Source organism: Gossypium hirsutum, chromosome D07, assembly GCF_007990345.1.
Source record: "Gossypium hirsutum isolate 1008001.06 chromosome D07, Gossypium_hirsutum_v2.1, whole genome shotgun sequence".
Classification (NCBI taxonomy): domain Eukaryota; kingdom Viridiplantae; phylum Streptophyta; class Magnoliopsida; order Malvales; family Malvaceae; genus Gossypium; species Gossypium hirsutum.
The window spans coordinates 49,018,759-49,037,439 of NC_053443.1; the positions used below are offsets into that span (position 1 = coordinate 49,018,759).

At 35.6% G+C, this 18,681-nt stretch overlaps 1 protein-coding gene and 2 pseudogenes across 1 annotated transcript; all 3 read right to left on the reverse strand.

Annotated features, from left to right (window-relative positions):
- Positions 1-355: 355 nt before the first annotated feature.
- Positions 356-3,275, reverse strand: LOC107955095 (receptor-like protein kinase FERONIA; annotated as a pseudogene).
- A 6,804-nt stretch (positions 3,276-10,079) lies between these two features.
- Positions 10,080-15,989, reverse strand: LOC107956272 (receptor-like protein kinase FERONIA; annotated as a pseudogene).
- A 1,064-nt stretch (positions 15,990-17,053) lies between these two features.
- LOC107956273 (receptor-like protein kinase FERONIA) lies at positions 17,054-18,346 on the reverse strand. Its single transcript, XM_016891983.2, has 3 exons — positions 18,194-18,346; positions 17,957-18,088; positions 17,054-17,911 (listed from the first exon to the last, which is right to left on the reverse strand). Exons 1-3 carry the CDS (start codon positions 18,344-18,346, stop codon positions 17,054-17,056), a joined length of 1,143 nt encoding a protein of 380 aa, XP_016747472.2.
- Between the last annotated feature and the right edge of the window lie 335 nt (positions 18,347-18,681).

Consider the following 18,681-nt stretch of genomic DNA (forward strand, 5'->3'; position numbering starts at 1 on the left):
ATTTGTGAAACACAAGAATATCATGGAATTAGGTAATTTGTTTTTAGAGTGGTTATATTTGATATATATTTACTTTTATACATTCTTGAGATAAAAAAGTTCCGAAATTTTATAGAAAAGTTCAATCTATTATAGTTTGATCTAATGTTTGTAGTTAACAATTCAAATAATGTAAGTAGATCCAACCCTATAAAAAATGGCATTATTTAATTTAAATACTTACTATTATGTGATATTATTCGAAAATGCATGCATGGATTTCTTTTTCTTTTCAAAAGCAAAAGGCAACCAATGGCTCTTTCTTATCGTCTATGGTTAGGTGATTTGCACTTGAACAAGGTTAAAGAGACAAACAAAAGCAAATTACATTTAGTCTTCCTGCATTGAAACAAACACCAATCACATTGCTAATACATCGAAACAAACCCTTAATAGAGATCCCGAAGACTAAAGCATGAAGCTAGTTCAACAAACCTAATTTACTAATTAGCAAAAAGAAAAGAAATTAAGGGATATAGCCTTTTGGCCGCGTGAAGTCTCCAATTTTGATTTTCTAATTTCCTATGCTTTTTATGTTGGTGGTGCTGGAGAAGGTGTCCACTGATGTGCTTGGATCAATAGTAGGATTACTCAGTCCAGTAGTATCTGAATCTAATAACCCTACTCTGCATACATTCGAATCCAACTCCGAATCCACTTTTGATTCATCGTCGAAGTCCACGTCGCGAGCAACTGGGAACACTACATCGGGGTATCTACATTCACTTGCGGGATCCGTCTTCGACATCTCGGCATCAGCAGCCTTTTGCAACTCTATAGCAAACCCCAACCTTTCCAACACATCATTCATTGATGGCCTATCGGTTCCCACCTCTGCTATGCAACTTTCTGCAATTTCGACAAACACCTTAAAACACTCTGGAGCTATCTTTCCAATCAAATATGGATCAATAACCTTGTACAGTGTCCCATCTGCAATGCACTGTTTGGCCCAATGTGCCAGGCTCATTTGAGTTTCGGGCAATTTCGTATTCACAGCTTTTCTTGCACATAACACTTCAAATAACACAACACCAAATGCATATACATCTGATTTTTCGGTTAATTTATGACCCCGAGCATACTCCGGGTCCATGTAGCCGCGGGCGCCCTTTATTCCAGTTATGATCACCTTGTCTTTGCGGTCTTCTTTCGACAACCCAAAATCCGAAACCTTGGCAATAAACTTATCATCTAGGATAATGTTGCTTGTCTTGACATCACGGTGGATACAGTATGCCTCACTTCTGTATGAAGATAGTTCAATCCAGTTGCAGCTCCCTTGCAAATCTCAAGCCTTTGTTTCCATGTGAGAGGATCATAGGCAAAGCTAGTACCGTAAAGATGATCCGAGAGAGTCCCATTACGCATAAAATCATACACCAGAATCATCTCTCGTTTCTCATTGCAGTATCCGATTAAGGACACCAAACGAACATGGCGGAGCTGAGACAACATCTCAATCTCTGTTAAGAACTCTCGAATACCTTGACTGGATTCTCGATTCAGGCGCTTGATTGCAACTATCTTTTCACCGTCATCCATGAAACCTTTGTATACTTTCCCAAACCCACCTTTCCCAACAACTAAATCATCATGGAAATTGTTGGTAGCAGCTTTGATCTCATCCAGTGAAAAATGGCGGCATAGTTCATCTGGTAACGGTGAGGTCCTTCTGGATTTCCCTTCGTTTTGTTTTACCCACCAGCAAAGCCAACTTGTTCCCTTTCTTTGCCGCTGAACAACCATGCAAACCAGTAAAGAAATTATGGCAATCAAACCAGCCGCACATCCGACACCAGCAATTAGCAAGCTTCTCTTCTTGGATTTTTCACCTGCAGAATTGGACGAATCCGAAGGTGGTGGTGGAGCCACCTGTAGTTCTGGGTTTGGTTCGCCCAAATTGCCATCGGAGTTGCTTAATTTGAACATTTCAATCCCATTTAAGATGACATCATAGTACTTTGCACTAATAGGATGCAAATCTATGGTGATGTACTCCTTTGATACTAACACGACATAATCCTTAAATATCGGAACTCTGCCTTGCACAGTCCACATAATCACATCAGCGATTTGTTCAGCCGTCTGACTGTTTATAAAGACCTTAAACTTCCGGTCTCCCGGAGAGTTTACTGGATCTTGTTGTTCACAGAAATGAAGCCTCACCATATAGCTGAATCTCGAACCCACGGGCAATCTCCATGATAAGTTATGCTTCTCGTTGTACGCAAGACTAGGCCCCATTGTCCGTGCAGTCCGATAAACCATCTCCGGTGCCGTATATCTCGGAATCATTGTGTAGTTGATTGGCACGGAGTTGTTCATAGTGAAATAGCTATTTTCTGACATGTACAAATAGTCATCGGACCAAAGCATGAAAAGGCCAGTATCATCGTTGGGCGAAATGGATTGGCCACCAACATTCAATCGATACGCCATCTCAAGTGCGGTGTCATTCTCAACGGGGAATGGATAATTCTGACCAACGAGAGGTACATACGTTGAGTCAGGCGGTGTGTAGTAAAGATTGGTAGGCATCGACACGATCTCGATTCCATTGATGAAAGCGTAAGTATCGTTTGAAGCACTACGAGATGGAGTGAAAACAAGGTCCAACACCTCATTATCTTCCACGTTCAAACAGAATTCTCTGAAAAACCAATTTCTCCCCTTTGAATCTGCAACAAGGGAAGCACTGAAATTTTTTAGCAAAGTGACAGAACCAGCTTTGACAGAGAAAAAGGCCTTGGATCTGTCGTTTTCTTCATAGGACGCAGGATGGAAGTAGAGACGAACGAATTTCTGGCCTGAAGTAACAGGGAAAGTGTACTTGAATTCGGAACGGGAAACTCGGGCCGTCATATAAGGCACGGTTTCGGAACCGTCTTGAGTATCAGCTTCGTAGGCTTGCGATTTGTTGTGGGATGATTCGAAAGGTCCAAAATTTGAGGTCTTGTCTGCTGCCCAATATCTGCCATCATTAGCTAATAAGTCGGTTGGAGCTCCACAATTCAGGGTGATATTATCTGTTGGAACGTATGCAGGCTGCTCTGATGCAACAAAAATGGTTGCCTGAAGGATGGTTATGAGAAATATTACCGAGTACTTCTCCATGGAAACAAGTGAAAACTGACTATGAGTATGTTTGTCTATGTAAATATATGTCGATGGAATGGGAACATGTTTTATCAGTATATTTGCAAATTCATACAGCTTTTTCTTTACAGGTTACGAGTCTTTCTTTTATCTTTTCTTTTTTAATGTATCCATATATATTGCTTCAAATTAAAGCTAGATGATTGGAAAGTTATATAGAAAAGGTAGTCGCGAAACTGGTTTGAATTAAAGATATTTTCACAAATAAGATTGACCGAAGGTCAACCAGTTAACTAATTCATTTAAAATAGGATAATGTGGTATATGGTACCTATATTTTTATAAAATGTCTAATGTGATATAGGTACTTTGAAAATGTCTAATTTGGTATTGAACTATTAATATGTTTTATTATTATATTGGTATTAACAATCGTAATGAATTGTTAAATTAACCAATGAAAATTCGACATGTAGACTTTTTTTTTCAATTATTAAGTCCACATGAATAATATAACGTTATGTGAAAAATCAAATAAAAATTTAAATTAAATTAAAAATAAATAAGCATATGATTAATAAAAAAAGAAGTGAATACTAAACTTACATGAAAGTACTTATTCTTTTTATGTATAATAAAAATATTATTTAAACATAAATTAAAAATACTATTTCAAATGAAAAACTCTTTCAAGAACATGACCGTATACTTAAATGGAGAAGATGAAATTTGACTTATGTAAGCCATTTACTTCTTTTTTATTAATCATATGTTTAGATTTGTTTTTTAATTTAATTTATTATTTTTTAATTATTCACATAATATTATATTATTCATGTGGATTTAATGATTTGAAGGAATCAGATTTTTTTTTATGGTTTAGCAATTCACTAGCGATGTTAACATCAGGTACCATAATAAAACACATATTGATAGTTCATGTACCACATTGGACATTTTATGAAAGTACACATATCATAATAAAATACATATTAATAGTTCAAATACCTCATTAGATATTTTTAAAGTACATGTACTACATTGAACATTTATAAAAGTACATGTACTAGATATGATATCATTTCGATCAAAATTAAATGCACGGTTCAAAAGTTAAAATCAACTTAAATTTAAAAGAAACTATCAAAATTTTTTTAAATTTTTATCTAAATTGCAATGAGACCTTGGTGTGGTTGGTCAAGGTGGAGGTTATTGGTATTTCAGAAATCAAGTCCAAGTCTTATGTGAAATTATGAAGTGTGGGTATTTAGTCACATTATGTGTGATGCTATGTATGAGTTTTGTCCAATTCTTTTCAATTTTTTGCCCATCGTGTTTTATACTATTTTGATTCTAGTTGCTCAAACTATTATTTATATTTATATTATTGTTGTGAATATATTATATTTGTAAAAATAAAACTTTCAAAAACTACTACTACTTAAACGAAGCCAGCAACTTGATCTATTAAACGATGCATTTGATCATTTTAACTAGGTTTAATTTAATAACAAGCCTTCAAATTATACCATTTACTTTGGTTAGGTAATTAATTTTTTCTTTATCGAACTAGATACTTAGATTACAATTTTGTTGTAATGATTCGATTTTAGACAGTGTCAAATAAATGTAGTTTTAGAATTTAATTCCGTAAACCGAGTCAATAAAAATATAAATAGAAGGATTTACAATGTTAGTACAAAATATATTAAATAAAAGTTCAGAAATTAACTCAAAAAAATTGTTAATTAAAGTTTAAGGACTAAATTATAAAAGTCTCATCGTTATAAAATTTTAATTTTAAAAATACTTGAAGGCCTAATTGGCAATTAATCAAAGGACCTAATGATTATTTAACCATTAAATTTTTATGAGAAAGTGGATGAGCACAATCATTTCCATCCATTTTTAAGCATGTTAATTAATGATTATTATCAAATGTTAGATAATTAAGTAAGCTTAATTATCTTTAATTGCGAGTAAAAAAACAAAACAAGTGGGAAAGAGAATAAGATGAACATATTATTCTTTAGAATTGTGTCGTCCATGCCCAGAGAAGAAGAAGAAAAACCTTTCAAGCTTTTTTTTTTAAATGATTTAAATTAGCTAAGGTAAGAGAGGTTTTCCTAGATGTTTTTTTTTTATAGAATTTTAATCATCTAAGCCAATTAAGTCATGCCAAAGCATTTGATTATTCAATCTGCAAGTTTAGTTGCCATTAGTTAATAATGACGAAATTAGGCTTGAAATTGATAGAAATTTAGTTGTTGAACTAGATTTTACTAATACTATATTAGAATAGAGTGGAATTAGCTTAAAATTAAAGGTTTAGTTAACTTTGACATTAGGGACTAAATTGAATAAATTAAAAGCTGTTAAGAAATTATGCTATAGATTAGAAGTAGATGGTCTGTGATGAAAGAATATGAAATTAGATTATGATTCTATATTAAATATTGAAAAGTATGAACATTTCAGACACAAGGGCTAAAATGAATAAAATGTAAAATATATTTGATTATAAATTTTTTTGTGTTTGGGTGGAAACTAGTATAATTTTCATAATTGAATTATCGAATGTAGCTAAAGAAACCATCAATCCATCTCAAGATAAAGGAAAGACGAAATTTGTAAATGTAACATCTCTAACCCTTATCCATCGTCAGAATAGGGTTACGGAGTATTACTAGACTTTAAATTTCAAAACAAAAAAAATTAAACATTTTAATTCATATAATTAATCATAGCAGAACCAATTAATAACATGCATACCGTCCCTTATACGAGCCCTCGAGGCCACTAAAAACACATTAGAAACAAGTTGGGACTAAATCGAAAACATATAGAATTTTTCAAAAAAGGATGAAAATTTTTCAAAACAGTAGGGGTCACACGGTCGTGTGGGCATTCGAAATAGGGACACATGACCGTGTCCCAACTCGTGTCTATGCCCGTGTAACTTTCTGACTTGGGTCACATGGCCAAGCCACACTCCCGTGTGCCAGGCCGTGTAACTGCCTGACTTGCAACCCTTTGTAAGTTATAGGGGACACACGGCTATATCGCCTGGCCGTGTGTCACACATGGCTGACACATACGCCTGTGTCTCTGGTCATGTGGACAAAAAGTAGGCTATTTCCAAGCTAGTTTTCTCACCCAAACATGCACACGCTTACAACCAATTTCGCATATATAATCAAGCATCCCAAAGTGCACAAATCATGCAACATCAAGCTATCCAAATAAGATACATATGCATACAACCAATATCCCTAAAAAGGCACCTCAATCAAACTTGTATAACCATATGCATAGTTTAGCCAAAAGTTCAACCAACTTATCACTAATTTTATGCCAAAACTTACCACTTTATTTACCTATCAATTCGTACCAAAAGTACCAAATTTACCATTTAACATTTAAAACCTTAAGCCATATATATCAACTACATTACCTATACCAAATAACCTCATTTAAGCATATCATATCTCGAGTCAAATCATCATATATCACTTTGGCCATTCAAACATGCTTTAACACATTATCAATTTAACACATATCAATAAGGCACAAAATGTACCAAGGCTACATCACCCAAAATGACATATACATGCCAAACTCATTAACTAACATTCAACTATTTATCAACCAGAACCACAAGCTAGTGCATTTAAACATAGCTCTTTTGGAATTAATCACATGATAAACCATTTCATAAGAAATTACATAATTTAAACCTTACCACTCTTTCATGAACACAAGCATATTTGTATTTGAGTAATTACCATTTCAATGCATAACTTATAAGTTAACATAATACCATTCAACCAATAGCTTGGCATATGCCTAAGCATCAAAAAACAATACATGTTAGCATACTTGAACATATTTCATATAAATTTAACATTGATAACCAGTTATTCTCAACATTTAACACTTGAATTTATTACTCATCTCAACTTACATAATTTCCATGTATCATCATATCAAAGATGTTCATATATGTACATGTCATAATACATATAATTTTATTACCATTTCTTATTTGAATAATGTTCGTTGAACCATTTAGAATACCATTGGATACCCGGGATAGCTCATACATATTGTGCTAACTCATAAAATTGTAATCTGCTAATTCCTGTACATGTATGCTTACACGAATTGTGAAAATGGGCCAACTCACACGAGCTGTGGGTCGGAACGTAGCTACACGATACTACTCACACGAGCTATGGAGTATCCGTAACACATGCCGGTCCTCAGCCATCGGTAGGATGTTAAAGACCAGAATCCTAATCGTGTAAACTCTAATGACATGTCATTTTTATCCTATGAATTCCTAAGGTTCAAACGGGGCACGGTAGTCGTCATATGTCGTTGAATTTACATCGTTTCATAACACGGTAAATTGCATACTAACATATATATTGATTTAATCACAATATAATCACATATTAACATTCACTTTAATCAAAATTATATAAAATATAGTTGATATGAACTTACTTGGCTAAATTGCAAAAATACCAAAGTTTAGAGGCATTTTGATAATTTTCTATTTTTCTCGATTTTCTACCCAATCTTAATATGCAACCTATGAAGCTTGGTCGAAGCTTGAAGGTACAATAATGGCTTTCTCCTTTCTCAAATTCGGAAAAACATAAAAAGAAAAAGATGACATCTTTTACTTTAATTATTTACCTTTTAATTTGGTTTATTTTTAATTAATAAAACATACATATTTTCATAATAAGACAAAGCCGACCTCCCACTCATATGTAATATGGTATATTTACCATATTAGTCCATATACTTTCATTCATTAAGCCATTTAATCACTCACATCAAATATCGATTAATTTTTCAACTTTTACAATTTGGTCATTTTTAATTAATTAACTATCGAAACGTTAAAATTTTTCAACGAAACTTTAAACCACCTTAATGACACTCTGTAAATATTTATAAAAATATTTACAGCTCGGTTTATAGAAATGAGGCCTCGATACCTCATTTTATAGAACCATTTAACCTTAAAGTCTTACCACTTGAACTTAATAAATCGCTTATAATCAAATCGAAAACTTTTTTAAAACCATATTTGACTCATAAATATTAAATAATAATATTTACAAACTTACTCGTCATATTTGGTGGCCTCGAAACCATCGTTTCTGACACCACTAAAAAATAGGCTATTACAGTAGACGAGTAACTAATATGTTTTGTACTTTCATGATTTGAATTTAATATATATGTCTTGTTACAAACTAGAATGTTTGAGGTAAGAATACTAATTGTCTCATGATTTGGTTTGTATATGATCATATGAAATGTTATGAATTAAATTAAGATTAGCATGGTATAAGTGAGTATTATATGAATCTACTATTTGTGATAATGTAAATATATTTAGTGGTGTTCAAATTTCAGTTAAAATCGAATTAACCGACTGAACCGATCTAATTTAATTAATCGGTTGGTTAACCAATCTAATTCGGTCGGATGTCGGTTAATGAGTTTTTAGAAGTTCGATTATCGATTAATTCGGTTTGAAATTGGGTAATTAACCGAATTAACCGAATTCAATGATTAATTATACAAATTATATGTAGTATACTTGTTTTAATTCATATAATTCAGTCAACTGAACATTATCAAAGTTTTTTTTAATACTTCTTTTAACCAAAAAAATAAAAAACATATAAATTTCAGTCAATTCAGTTAACCGACCAAATTAATAGAAATATTTCGAATCGGTTAATTTATTTTGAAAAAAATTGATTTTTAACGGTTAAAGTATTAAAATATTCAGTTAAATCAGTTAATACTAGTTGAGTTTGGCTAACCGTTTGAACACTCCTAAATGTACTTCACCCTATTAATGGACTAGTGTCACGAGCTGTAGATTAAAGCCCGTGACCATTACAAACAAAACGTCCCATGGAGGTCAACTAATTAAATGAGGCTCTTTTGACCCACTTAAAATAGCTAGATTTGTGGAACACAAAGAGAAGCCCATCTACTTGAAGCGTTAGTGGCCTAGTGAAACTAGTAAAACTAAAGTTACCATGGTAATTAATATAAATCCTAAGGGATAAATAAGTATATTTTAAAACCCATAGGACTCTCATATTATAGATAGACATTAATGTCAATCGTTGATGTAATTCAATCTATAACGTTGTATACTGTAGATAGACATTAATATATTTAGATTACAATTATTTCTTAAAAATTTGGAAAGTAATAAAATGAAAGATGAAAAAAAAATTGAAAGATACCAATGAAAGAACAAAAAGCAAAGATGAGAAGTAAGGTTTACCCTTTGATTTATCAAAGAGAAAGATAGCATAAAAAAATTTATGATGGAGAGTAAACAAGGAAGCCAAAAGCGGAAAGGTTTCATAAAATGTTTTAAATTTAATCTAAACCATTTAGATCTTTTGATTTAAAAGTTATAAAATCCTTCCTATAAGAAATTACAATATTTAATTAAAATATATATTATCAAGTAATATTATTCGAAAATGAATATTAAGTGATAATTTTCTAAAATGCATGCATCTTTTTCTTTTTCTTTTCAAAATCAAAAGGCAACCAATGGCTAAGTGATTTGTACTTGAACAAGGTAAGAGACTATTCCAGCATTGAAACAACCACCAATTTTACACATTACTAATACATCAAATGCAAACCCTTAATAGAGATGACTAAGACTAAAGCATGAAACTAGTTCAACAAACCTAATTTACTAATTAGCAAAAAGAAACAAAATTAAGAGATATAGCCTTTGGCTGCATGAAGTCTCCAATTTTTATTTTCTAATTTCCTATGCTTTTTGTATTGTTGTTGGTGCTGGAAAAGGTGTACATTGATGTCCTTGAATCAATAGTAGGATAAGTCAGTCCAGTAGTATCTGAACCTAATAACCCCACTCATCTGCATACATTCGAATCCAACTCCGAATCCACCACTGATTCATCGTTGAAGTCCATGTCCCGAGTAACTGGGAATACTATATCCGGGTAGCTACATTCACTTGTCGAGTCCATCTTCGACATCTCGGTATCAGCAGCCTTTTGCAACTCTATAGCAAACCCCAACCTTTCCATCACGTCATTCATTGATGGCCTATCGATTCCCACCTCTGCTATACAACTTTCTGCAATTTTGACAAACACCTTAAAACACTCTGGTGCTATCTTTCCAACCAAATATGGATCAATAACCTTGTACAGTGTCCCATCTATAGTGCATTGTTTGGCCTAATATGCCAGGCTCATTTGAGTTTCGGGCAATTTCATATTCACAGCTTTTCTTGCACATAACACTTCAAATAACACAACACCAAATGCATATACATCTGATTTTTCAGTTAATTTATGACCCCGATCATACTCCGGGTCCATGTAGCCGCGGGTGCCCTTTATCCCGATTATGAGCATCTCGTCTTTAGGGTCTTCTTTCGACAACCCAAAATCTGAAACCTTGGCAGTAAACTTATCATCTAGTAGAATGTTGCTTGTCTTGACATCACGGTGGATAACAGTATGCTTCACTTCTGTATGAAGATAGTTCAATCCAGTTGCAGCTCCCTTGCAAATCTCAAGCCTTTGCTTCCATTTGAGAGGATCATAGTTAAAGCTAGAACCGTAAAGATGATCCGAAAGAGTCCGATTACGCATAAAATCATACACCAGAATCATCTCTCGTTTCTCATTGCAGTATCCGATTAAGGACAACAAATGAACATGGCAGAGCTAAGACAACATCTCAATCTCTGTTAAGAACTCTCAAATACTGTTGAAACAATGGCAGTAGCAACTAAGCAACAAAGAGCATAAGCACATAAATTGCAAACTAAAACAAGAAAACAAAAACTGAAAAACTCAGAACAATGGCATGTAACTGAATGGAATACCTTAACTTTTTCATTTCATTTGAAAATATAAAGTGTTACAAAGATAGAATGTAGGTTACCTAAACTTGTAACTCCTCCCACCAATTTGGCAAGTTGCTAACTAAAATAATACAAGTTAAAAGCTGAAATAAATTAGCTATTACATGCACCATATTCAAATCCTACTAACTCTAGAAATGAAGTTACATATCAACTTGATAACTTTACAAAAGTATCAAAATAAACAAAATCAAACAAGCAGCTTCTGGTCCTACTCGAATGTTGGTCTGCTGCTGCTGGTCTGCTTCATGGTTACCTGTTGCATTGCAGTCTATGCTCAACACTCCTCCTTGGACTATAGGCAACAAACACCAATCAAATCTCTTAAGAATTCAAACCTGGTTATCCCAAGAGGCTTTGTCAAAATGTCAGCCAATTGGTCTTGTAAGATGCAATGTATAAGACATACTTCTTTGGATTGTACAGCCTCTCGAACAAAATAAAACTTAAGTTTAAAATGTTTGGTTTTTCCATGAAAAACAAGATTTTTGGAGACGGAAATTGTTGACTGGTTGTCTGCCTTAGTTTCAGTAGGCTCAAGTTGCTCTTCATTTAAATCATTTAGCAACTTCCTAAGCCAAATAGCTTGACTCACTACTGTAGTTGCTGCTTTGTATTCAGCTTCAGCTGTTGACTGAGCAATAGTTTGTTGCTTCTTTGAGCTGCAATAGAATACTCCAAAACCAAGTGTAAAGAAGTAGCTTGAAGTACTGTCAGTTAATTTTAGCTCATTTCCTCTCTTTAACATTACTCCAAACTTCAAAGTACCTTTGACATACCTGAGTATCCTCTTAGCCGCCTTCAAATGAGTAATATTGCAACTGTGCATGAATCTAGACAGTAGGGTTACTGCATGCATAAGGTTAGGTCTGGTTGCTGTCAAGTAGAGCAAACAACCAATCAAGCTACTATACTCCCTTTATCAACCTTTTCCTGATTTCCAAAGCTAGTCAGTTTCTCTCCTATAGCTAATGGTGTGCTCATTTGTTTGTAGTTTTCCATGTGAAATTTAGTGAGAATTTTCAAGGCAAATGCATGCTGCCTGATAAATATGCCTTGGTCAGACTGTTTTACTTCCATACCAAGGAAGCAAGTCATGATTCCCAAGTCTGTCATATCAAACATCTCTTGCATTTTTTCTTTGAATTCCTGGATCAAATCGACCCTGCTTCCAGTCACTAACAGATCATCCACATATATTGAGACAATCAACAAAGTCTCATCTTTAGACTTCTTTACAAACAAAGTTGGCTCACTCAAGCTTTTCTCGAAATTAAGCCTAGATAGGTAAGCATCTATCCTGCCATACCAGGCTCGAAAAGCTTGTTTCAGTCCATAGAGTGCCTTCTTCAGCTTATAAACCTTGTCCTCTTTTCCTTGGACTTTAAAGCTATCAAGTTGTTCAACATAAATTTCTTCCTTGAGAAGACCATTCAGGAAAGCTGACTTAACATCAAGTTGATGGACCCTCCATTGCTTCTGTGTAGCCAAGGCAAACAGAAGCTTTATAGTGTCCAGCCTTGCCACTAGAGCAATTGTCTCCTCAAAATCAATGCCAAACTATTGACTGTACCCTTTCACCACAAGCCTTGCCTTGTTCTTGTTCAAAGAGCCATCAGCATTGAACTTGGCTCTCAAAACCCACTTGAAACCTATGACCTTATTTTGATCAGGCCTGTCTACCAGATCCCAAGTGTCATTTTTGTGGATCATGTCAATTTCAACCTCCATGGCCTTCTTTCAGCTTTTGCTTCTTGCAGCTTCTTCATAGCTCGAACGCTCAATAATGGCTACATTGCATCTCTGGTAGATATCAGCAATGGTCCTGGTCCCTCTCACAGGAGTATCATCTACATTGGCATTACTGACTTCATTTTCTGCCAATTTTAGATTGCTGTCAATCTGCCCTTCTTCAAACTGACTTGTGCCAGAGCCATTTAGACTCCAAAACCTTCCTTCATCAAATTTGACCTCCCTACTTACCAAAATCTTCTTGGTTGAGGGATCAAATACTTTGTAGCCCTTTTTGCAGCTACTGTAACCAAAAAATATACCTGGACCTGACCTCTTCTCAAGTTTGGTTCTTCTTTCTGCAGGTACAAGTACATAACACATGCAGCCAAATATTTTCAAGTGAGAAACAATTGGTTTAAGACCATACCATGCTTCAAAAAGGTCTTATCCTTTACAGCATGTGTTGGCAACCTATTGAGCAAGTACACTGAGGTGTTGACACCTTCAGCCCAAAAAATGCTTGGAAGCTTGCTTTGAAACAACAAACACCTGGCCATATTCATCACTATTCTGTTCTTCCTCTCACACACTCCATTTTGTTGAGGAGTGTACACTGTGGTCAACTAATGATGAATCCCAGCTTGCTAACATAGCTTCTGAAATCCTTCAAACAAGTATTCAGAGCCATTGTCTATTCTCAAAGCCTTGATCCTGTAGCCTGGTTGATTTTCTGCCAAAGCCTTGAATTTTCCAAAAACTTCAAACACTTCTGACTTCTGTTTCATAAAATAAACCCAACAAAATCTGGTCAGATCATCTATAAACAATATAAAATACTTACTGTCATTCAATGAAGGGGTCTTCATTGTTCTACAGACATCTAAGTGCACCAACTCAAGCCTTTCTCGAGCCCTCCATGCTTGGTTAACTAGAAAAGGCAACCTAGCTTGTTTACCAAGCTGGCACACTTCACAAACAGACTCACTGACTTCAACTTTGGCCATGTCTTCAGTCAAATTCATTTTGTGTAGCAAATCTAGTGACCTGAAGTTGACATGGCCAAACCTTTTATGCCATAGATCAGTACTGTCAGTTAAGCTTGTGTAGGCCTTTCTCTTAAGCTTACTTACATCCAGCATGAAGTACTTATCTGCCATAGGTACTGAGACGATCTCTCTACCATGAACATCACTAATGAGACAAGAATCATTCTTGAAAACTAGAGAATAGCCTTTCTTAACCAACTGATCTACACAAAGTAGGTTCTAATCTATTTTAGGCACATAGAGTACATCTGAAATAACCTTGTTACCTGAACTAGTGTTGATCACAACATCACCTCTGCCCTTAGCTTCAATCAAGTTCCTCTTGCCAATCCTGACCTTCGAGGCATAGCTCCTATCAAGGTCCTTGAACAAGTTTTCATCTGCTGACATGTAATGTGAGTAGCTACTATCCACAAGCCAGCTACATTTGCTGTTGACTGCAAAGCATGAGGCAATGAAGACATGCTCCTCCTGAGCCAGAATATCCTCAGCAGTCTTGGCTTGTATTGGTTGTGCTTGTGCCTTTTCTTGATTTCTACAAATCTTCTCATGATGGCCATAATGCTTGCAACTTTTACATTGGATATCTGGTCTATTCCAGCAGTATTTCTGCAAGTGATTAGTCTTCTTACAGTGAATGCAATGTGGAAACATTCTTTTGCCTGCATCTTTCTTTGATCTATCCATCTTTTCAAACCAAGGCTTCTTAGCTTTCTGAATTGAGCTAGAGCCTTCTCTGACCTTTGCTTGAAATGCACCCTCAGGATTCTCCTCCTGCCTGCTAGCCCTCCTCTGCTCAAGAGCATAAAGTGAGTTAACCAACTCAGACAAAGAAATGGTTGTAAGATCCCTCGAGTCCTCCAGTGAGGAGATTTTTAACTCAAACCTCTCAGGAAGAGTGGTAATCACTTTCTCAACAAACCTGTTGTCACTGAAATCTGCTCCAAGGAGTCTGATGTTGTTGACAGTAGCCATGATCCTATTAGAATATTGCTTGATAGTTCCTGACTCTTTCATTTTCAAATTTTCAAATTCCTTTCAAAGGTAGATAACTTGTTGCTGCCTAGTCTTATCTGATCCCATGAACTCCTTTTTCAGCCTATTCCATGCTTGCTTAGGTGAGTCACAGTCCATGATACGAGTGAAGATCACATCAGACACACTATTCTATAGGCAGACCATGGCTTTGTGCTTCTTGGATCGCTCCTCACTATGTTGCCTGATCTGAGCAATGGTTGGATTTGCTCTCAATGGTGGTGGCTCGACATCATTCTCAACTACACTCCACAGATCAAGTGCTTGGAGGTAAGTTTTCATTTTAACTACCCAAATGTGGTAGTTTTCTCTAGCAAAAACTAGTTTTGGAGGAGGTGCAAAGCTCATGCTGCTGAAACAGGCTTGACAAACTCGATTTTTTTAGTTTGTTTTAAAAACAAAAGACTTAACCAACAGAGGTCCTCAAAGACTAGAGGCTTTGATTACCATTTGTTGAAACAATGGCAACAACAACTAAGCAACAAAGGGCATCAGCATATAAACCGCAAAGTAAAACAAGAAAACAAAAACTAAAAAACTCAGAACAATGGCATGTAACTGAATGGAATACATTAACTTTTTCATTTTATTTGAAAATATAAAGTGTTAAAAAGATAGAATGTCAGTTACCTAAACTTGTAACTCCTCCCACCAATTTGGCAAGTTGCCAACTAAAATAATACAAGTTAAAAGCTGAAATAAATCAACTATTACATCCATCATATTCAAATCCTACTAACTCTAGAAATCAAGTTACATATCAACTTGATAACTTTACAAAAGGATCAAAATAAACAAAATCAAACAAGCAGCTTCTGGTTCTGCTCGAATGCTGGTCTGCTACTGCTGGTCTACTTCATGGTTACCTATTGCATTGCAGTCCATCCTCAACAAATACCTTGATTGGATTCTGGATTCAGGCGCTTGATTGCAACTATCTTTTCACCTTCATCCATGAAACCTTTGTATACTTACCCAAATCCACCTTTCCCAACAACTAAATCATCAAGGAAATTGTTGGTAGTAGCTTTGATCTCATCCAGTGAAAAATGGCAGCATAGTTCATCTGGTAATAGTGATGTCCTTGTGGATTTCCCTTCGTTTCGATTTATCCACCAGGAAAGCAAACTTGTTCCCTTTCTTTACAGCCGAACAGCCATGCAAACTAGTAAAGAAATTATGGCAATCAAACCAGCCGCACATCTGACATCAGCAATTAGCAAGCTTCTCTTCTTGGATTTTTCACCTGCAGAATTGGACGAATACGAAGGTGGTCGTGGAGCCACCTGTAGTTCTAGGTTTAGTTTGCCCAAATTGTCATCAGAGTTGCTTAATTTGAACACTTCAATCCCATTTAAGATTACATCATAGTAATTTGCATGAATGGTGATGTACTCCTTTGATACTAACACGACATAATCCTTAAATATCAGAACTTTGCCTTGCACAGTCCACACAATCACATCAGCGTTTTGTTTAGCCGTCTGACTGTTTATAAAGACCTTCAACTTTTGGTCTCCCAGAGAGTTTACCAGATCTTGTCGTTCACAAAAATGAAGCCTCACCATATACCTAAATCCCGAACCCATGGGCAATCTCCATGATAAGTTATGCTTCTCGTTGTACGCAAGGCTAGGCCCCATTGTCTGTGTAGTCTGATAAACCATCTCCGGTGCCGTGTATCTCAGAATAATTGTGTAGTTGATTAGCATGGAGGTGTTGACAGTGACATAATTATTTTTTGTCATGTAAAAATAGTCATCGGACGAAAGCCGGAAAAGGCCAGTATCATCCTTGAGGGAAATGGGTTTGCCCTCAACATTCAATCGATACGCCATCTCAAGTACCGTATCATTCTCAACGAGGAATGGATAATTCTGACCAATGAAAGGTACGTACGTTGAGTCAGGCGGTGTTTAGTACAGATCGGTAGGCATCGACACGATCTCAATTCCATTGATGAAATCGTAAGTAAAGATTGGTAGGCATCAACACGATCACGATCTCGATCTCCCTTCATTTCGATTTATCCACCAGCAAAGCAAACTTGTTCCCTTTATTTGCAGCCGAATAGCCATGCAAACCAGTAAAGAAATTATGGCAATCAAACCAGCCGCACATCCGACATCAGCAATTAGCAAGCTTCTCTTCTTGGATTTTTCACCTGCAGAATTGGACGAATCCGAAGGTGGTTGTGGACCTGTAGTTCTAGGTTTGGTTTGCCCAAATTGCCATTAGAGTTGCTTAATTTGAACACTTGAATCCCATTTAAGATTACATCATAGTACTTTGCATGAATGGTGATGTACTCCTTTGATACTAACACGACATAATCCTTAAATATCGAAACTTTGCCTTGCACAGTCCACACAATCACATCAGCGTTTTGTTTAGCCGTCTGACTGTTTATAAAGACCTTAAACTTTTGGTCTCCCAGAGAGTTTACCAGATCTTGTGGTTCACAAAAATGAAGCCTCACCATATACCTAAATCCCGAACCCATGGGCAATCTCCATGATAAGTTATGCTTCTCGTTGTACGCAAGGCTAGGCCCCATTGCCTGTGTAGTCTGATAAACCATCTCCGGTGCCGTGTATCTCGGAATCATTGTGTAGTTGATTAGCATGGAGGTGTTGACAGTGACATAATTATTTTTTGTCATGTAAAAATAGTCATTGGATGAATTTCGAAAAAGGCCAGTATCATCCTTGTGGGAAATGGGTTTGGCCCCAACATTCAATCGATACGCCATCTCAATTATCGTGTCATTCTTAACGAGGAATGGATAATTCTGGCCAACGAAAGGTACATACGTTGAGTCAGGCAGTGTGTAGTAAAGATTGGTAGGCATCGACACGTTCTCGATTCCATTGTTGAAAGCGTAAGTATCGTTAGAAGCACTAGAAGATGGAGTGAAAACAAGATCCAACACCTCATTATCTTTCATGTTCAAACAGATTTCTCTGGAAAACCAATATCTCCCCCTTTGAATCTGCAACAAGGGAAGCACTTAAATTTTTTAGGAAAGTGAAAGAACCAACTTTGACAGAGAAAAAGGCCTTGGATCTACCATATTGTTCATAGGACACCGGATGGAAGTAGAGACGAATGAATTTCTAGCCTGAAGTAACAGGGAAAGTGTATTTGAATTTGGAACAGGAAACTCGGGCTGTCATATAAGGCACGGTTTCAAAACCGTCTTGAATATCAGCTTCGTAGCTTGCGATTTGTTGTGGGGTGATTCGAAAGGTCCAAATTTTGAGTTGTTGTCTACTGCCCAAGATCTGCCAGCATTAGCTAATAAGTCGATTGGAGCTCCACAATTCAGCGTGATATTATCTCTTGGAATGTATTCAGGCTGCTCTGATGCAATAAAAATGGATGACTGAAGGATGGTTATGAGAATTATTACTGAGTACTTCTCCATGGAAACAAGTGAAAACTGACTATGAGTATATTTGTCTATGTAAATAAATGTTGATGGAATGGGAACATGTTTTATCAGTATATTTGCAAATTCATATAGCTTTTTCTTTACAGGTTGCGTGTCTTTTTATTATCTTCTTTTTTTAATTTTTATATATGGCTTCAAATTAAAGCTAGATGATTGGAAAGTTATATAGAAAAGGTAGTTGTGAAACACGCTTGAATTAAAGATATTTTCACAAATAATAATGACCGAAGGTCAACCACATAACTAATTGATTTACAACGAGATAATATCACATTTTGTATCTATACTCTTATAAAAGATCTTATATG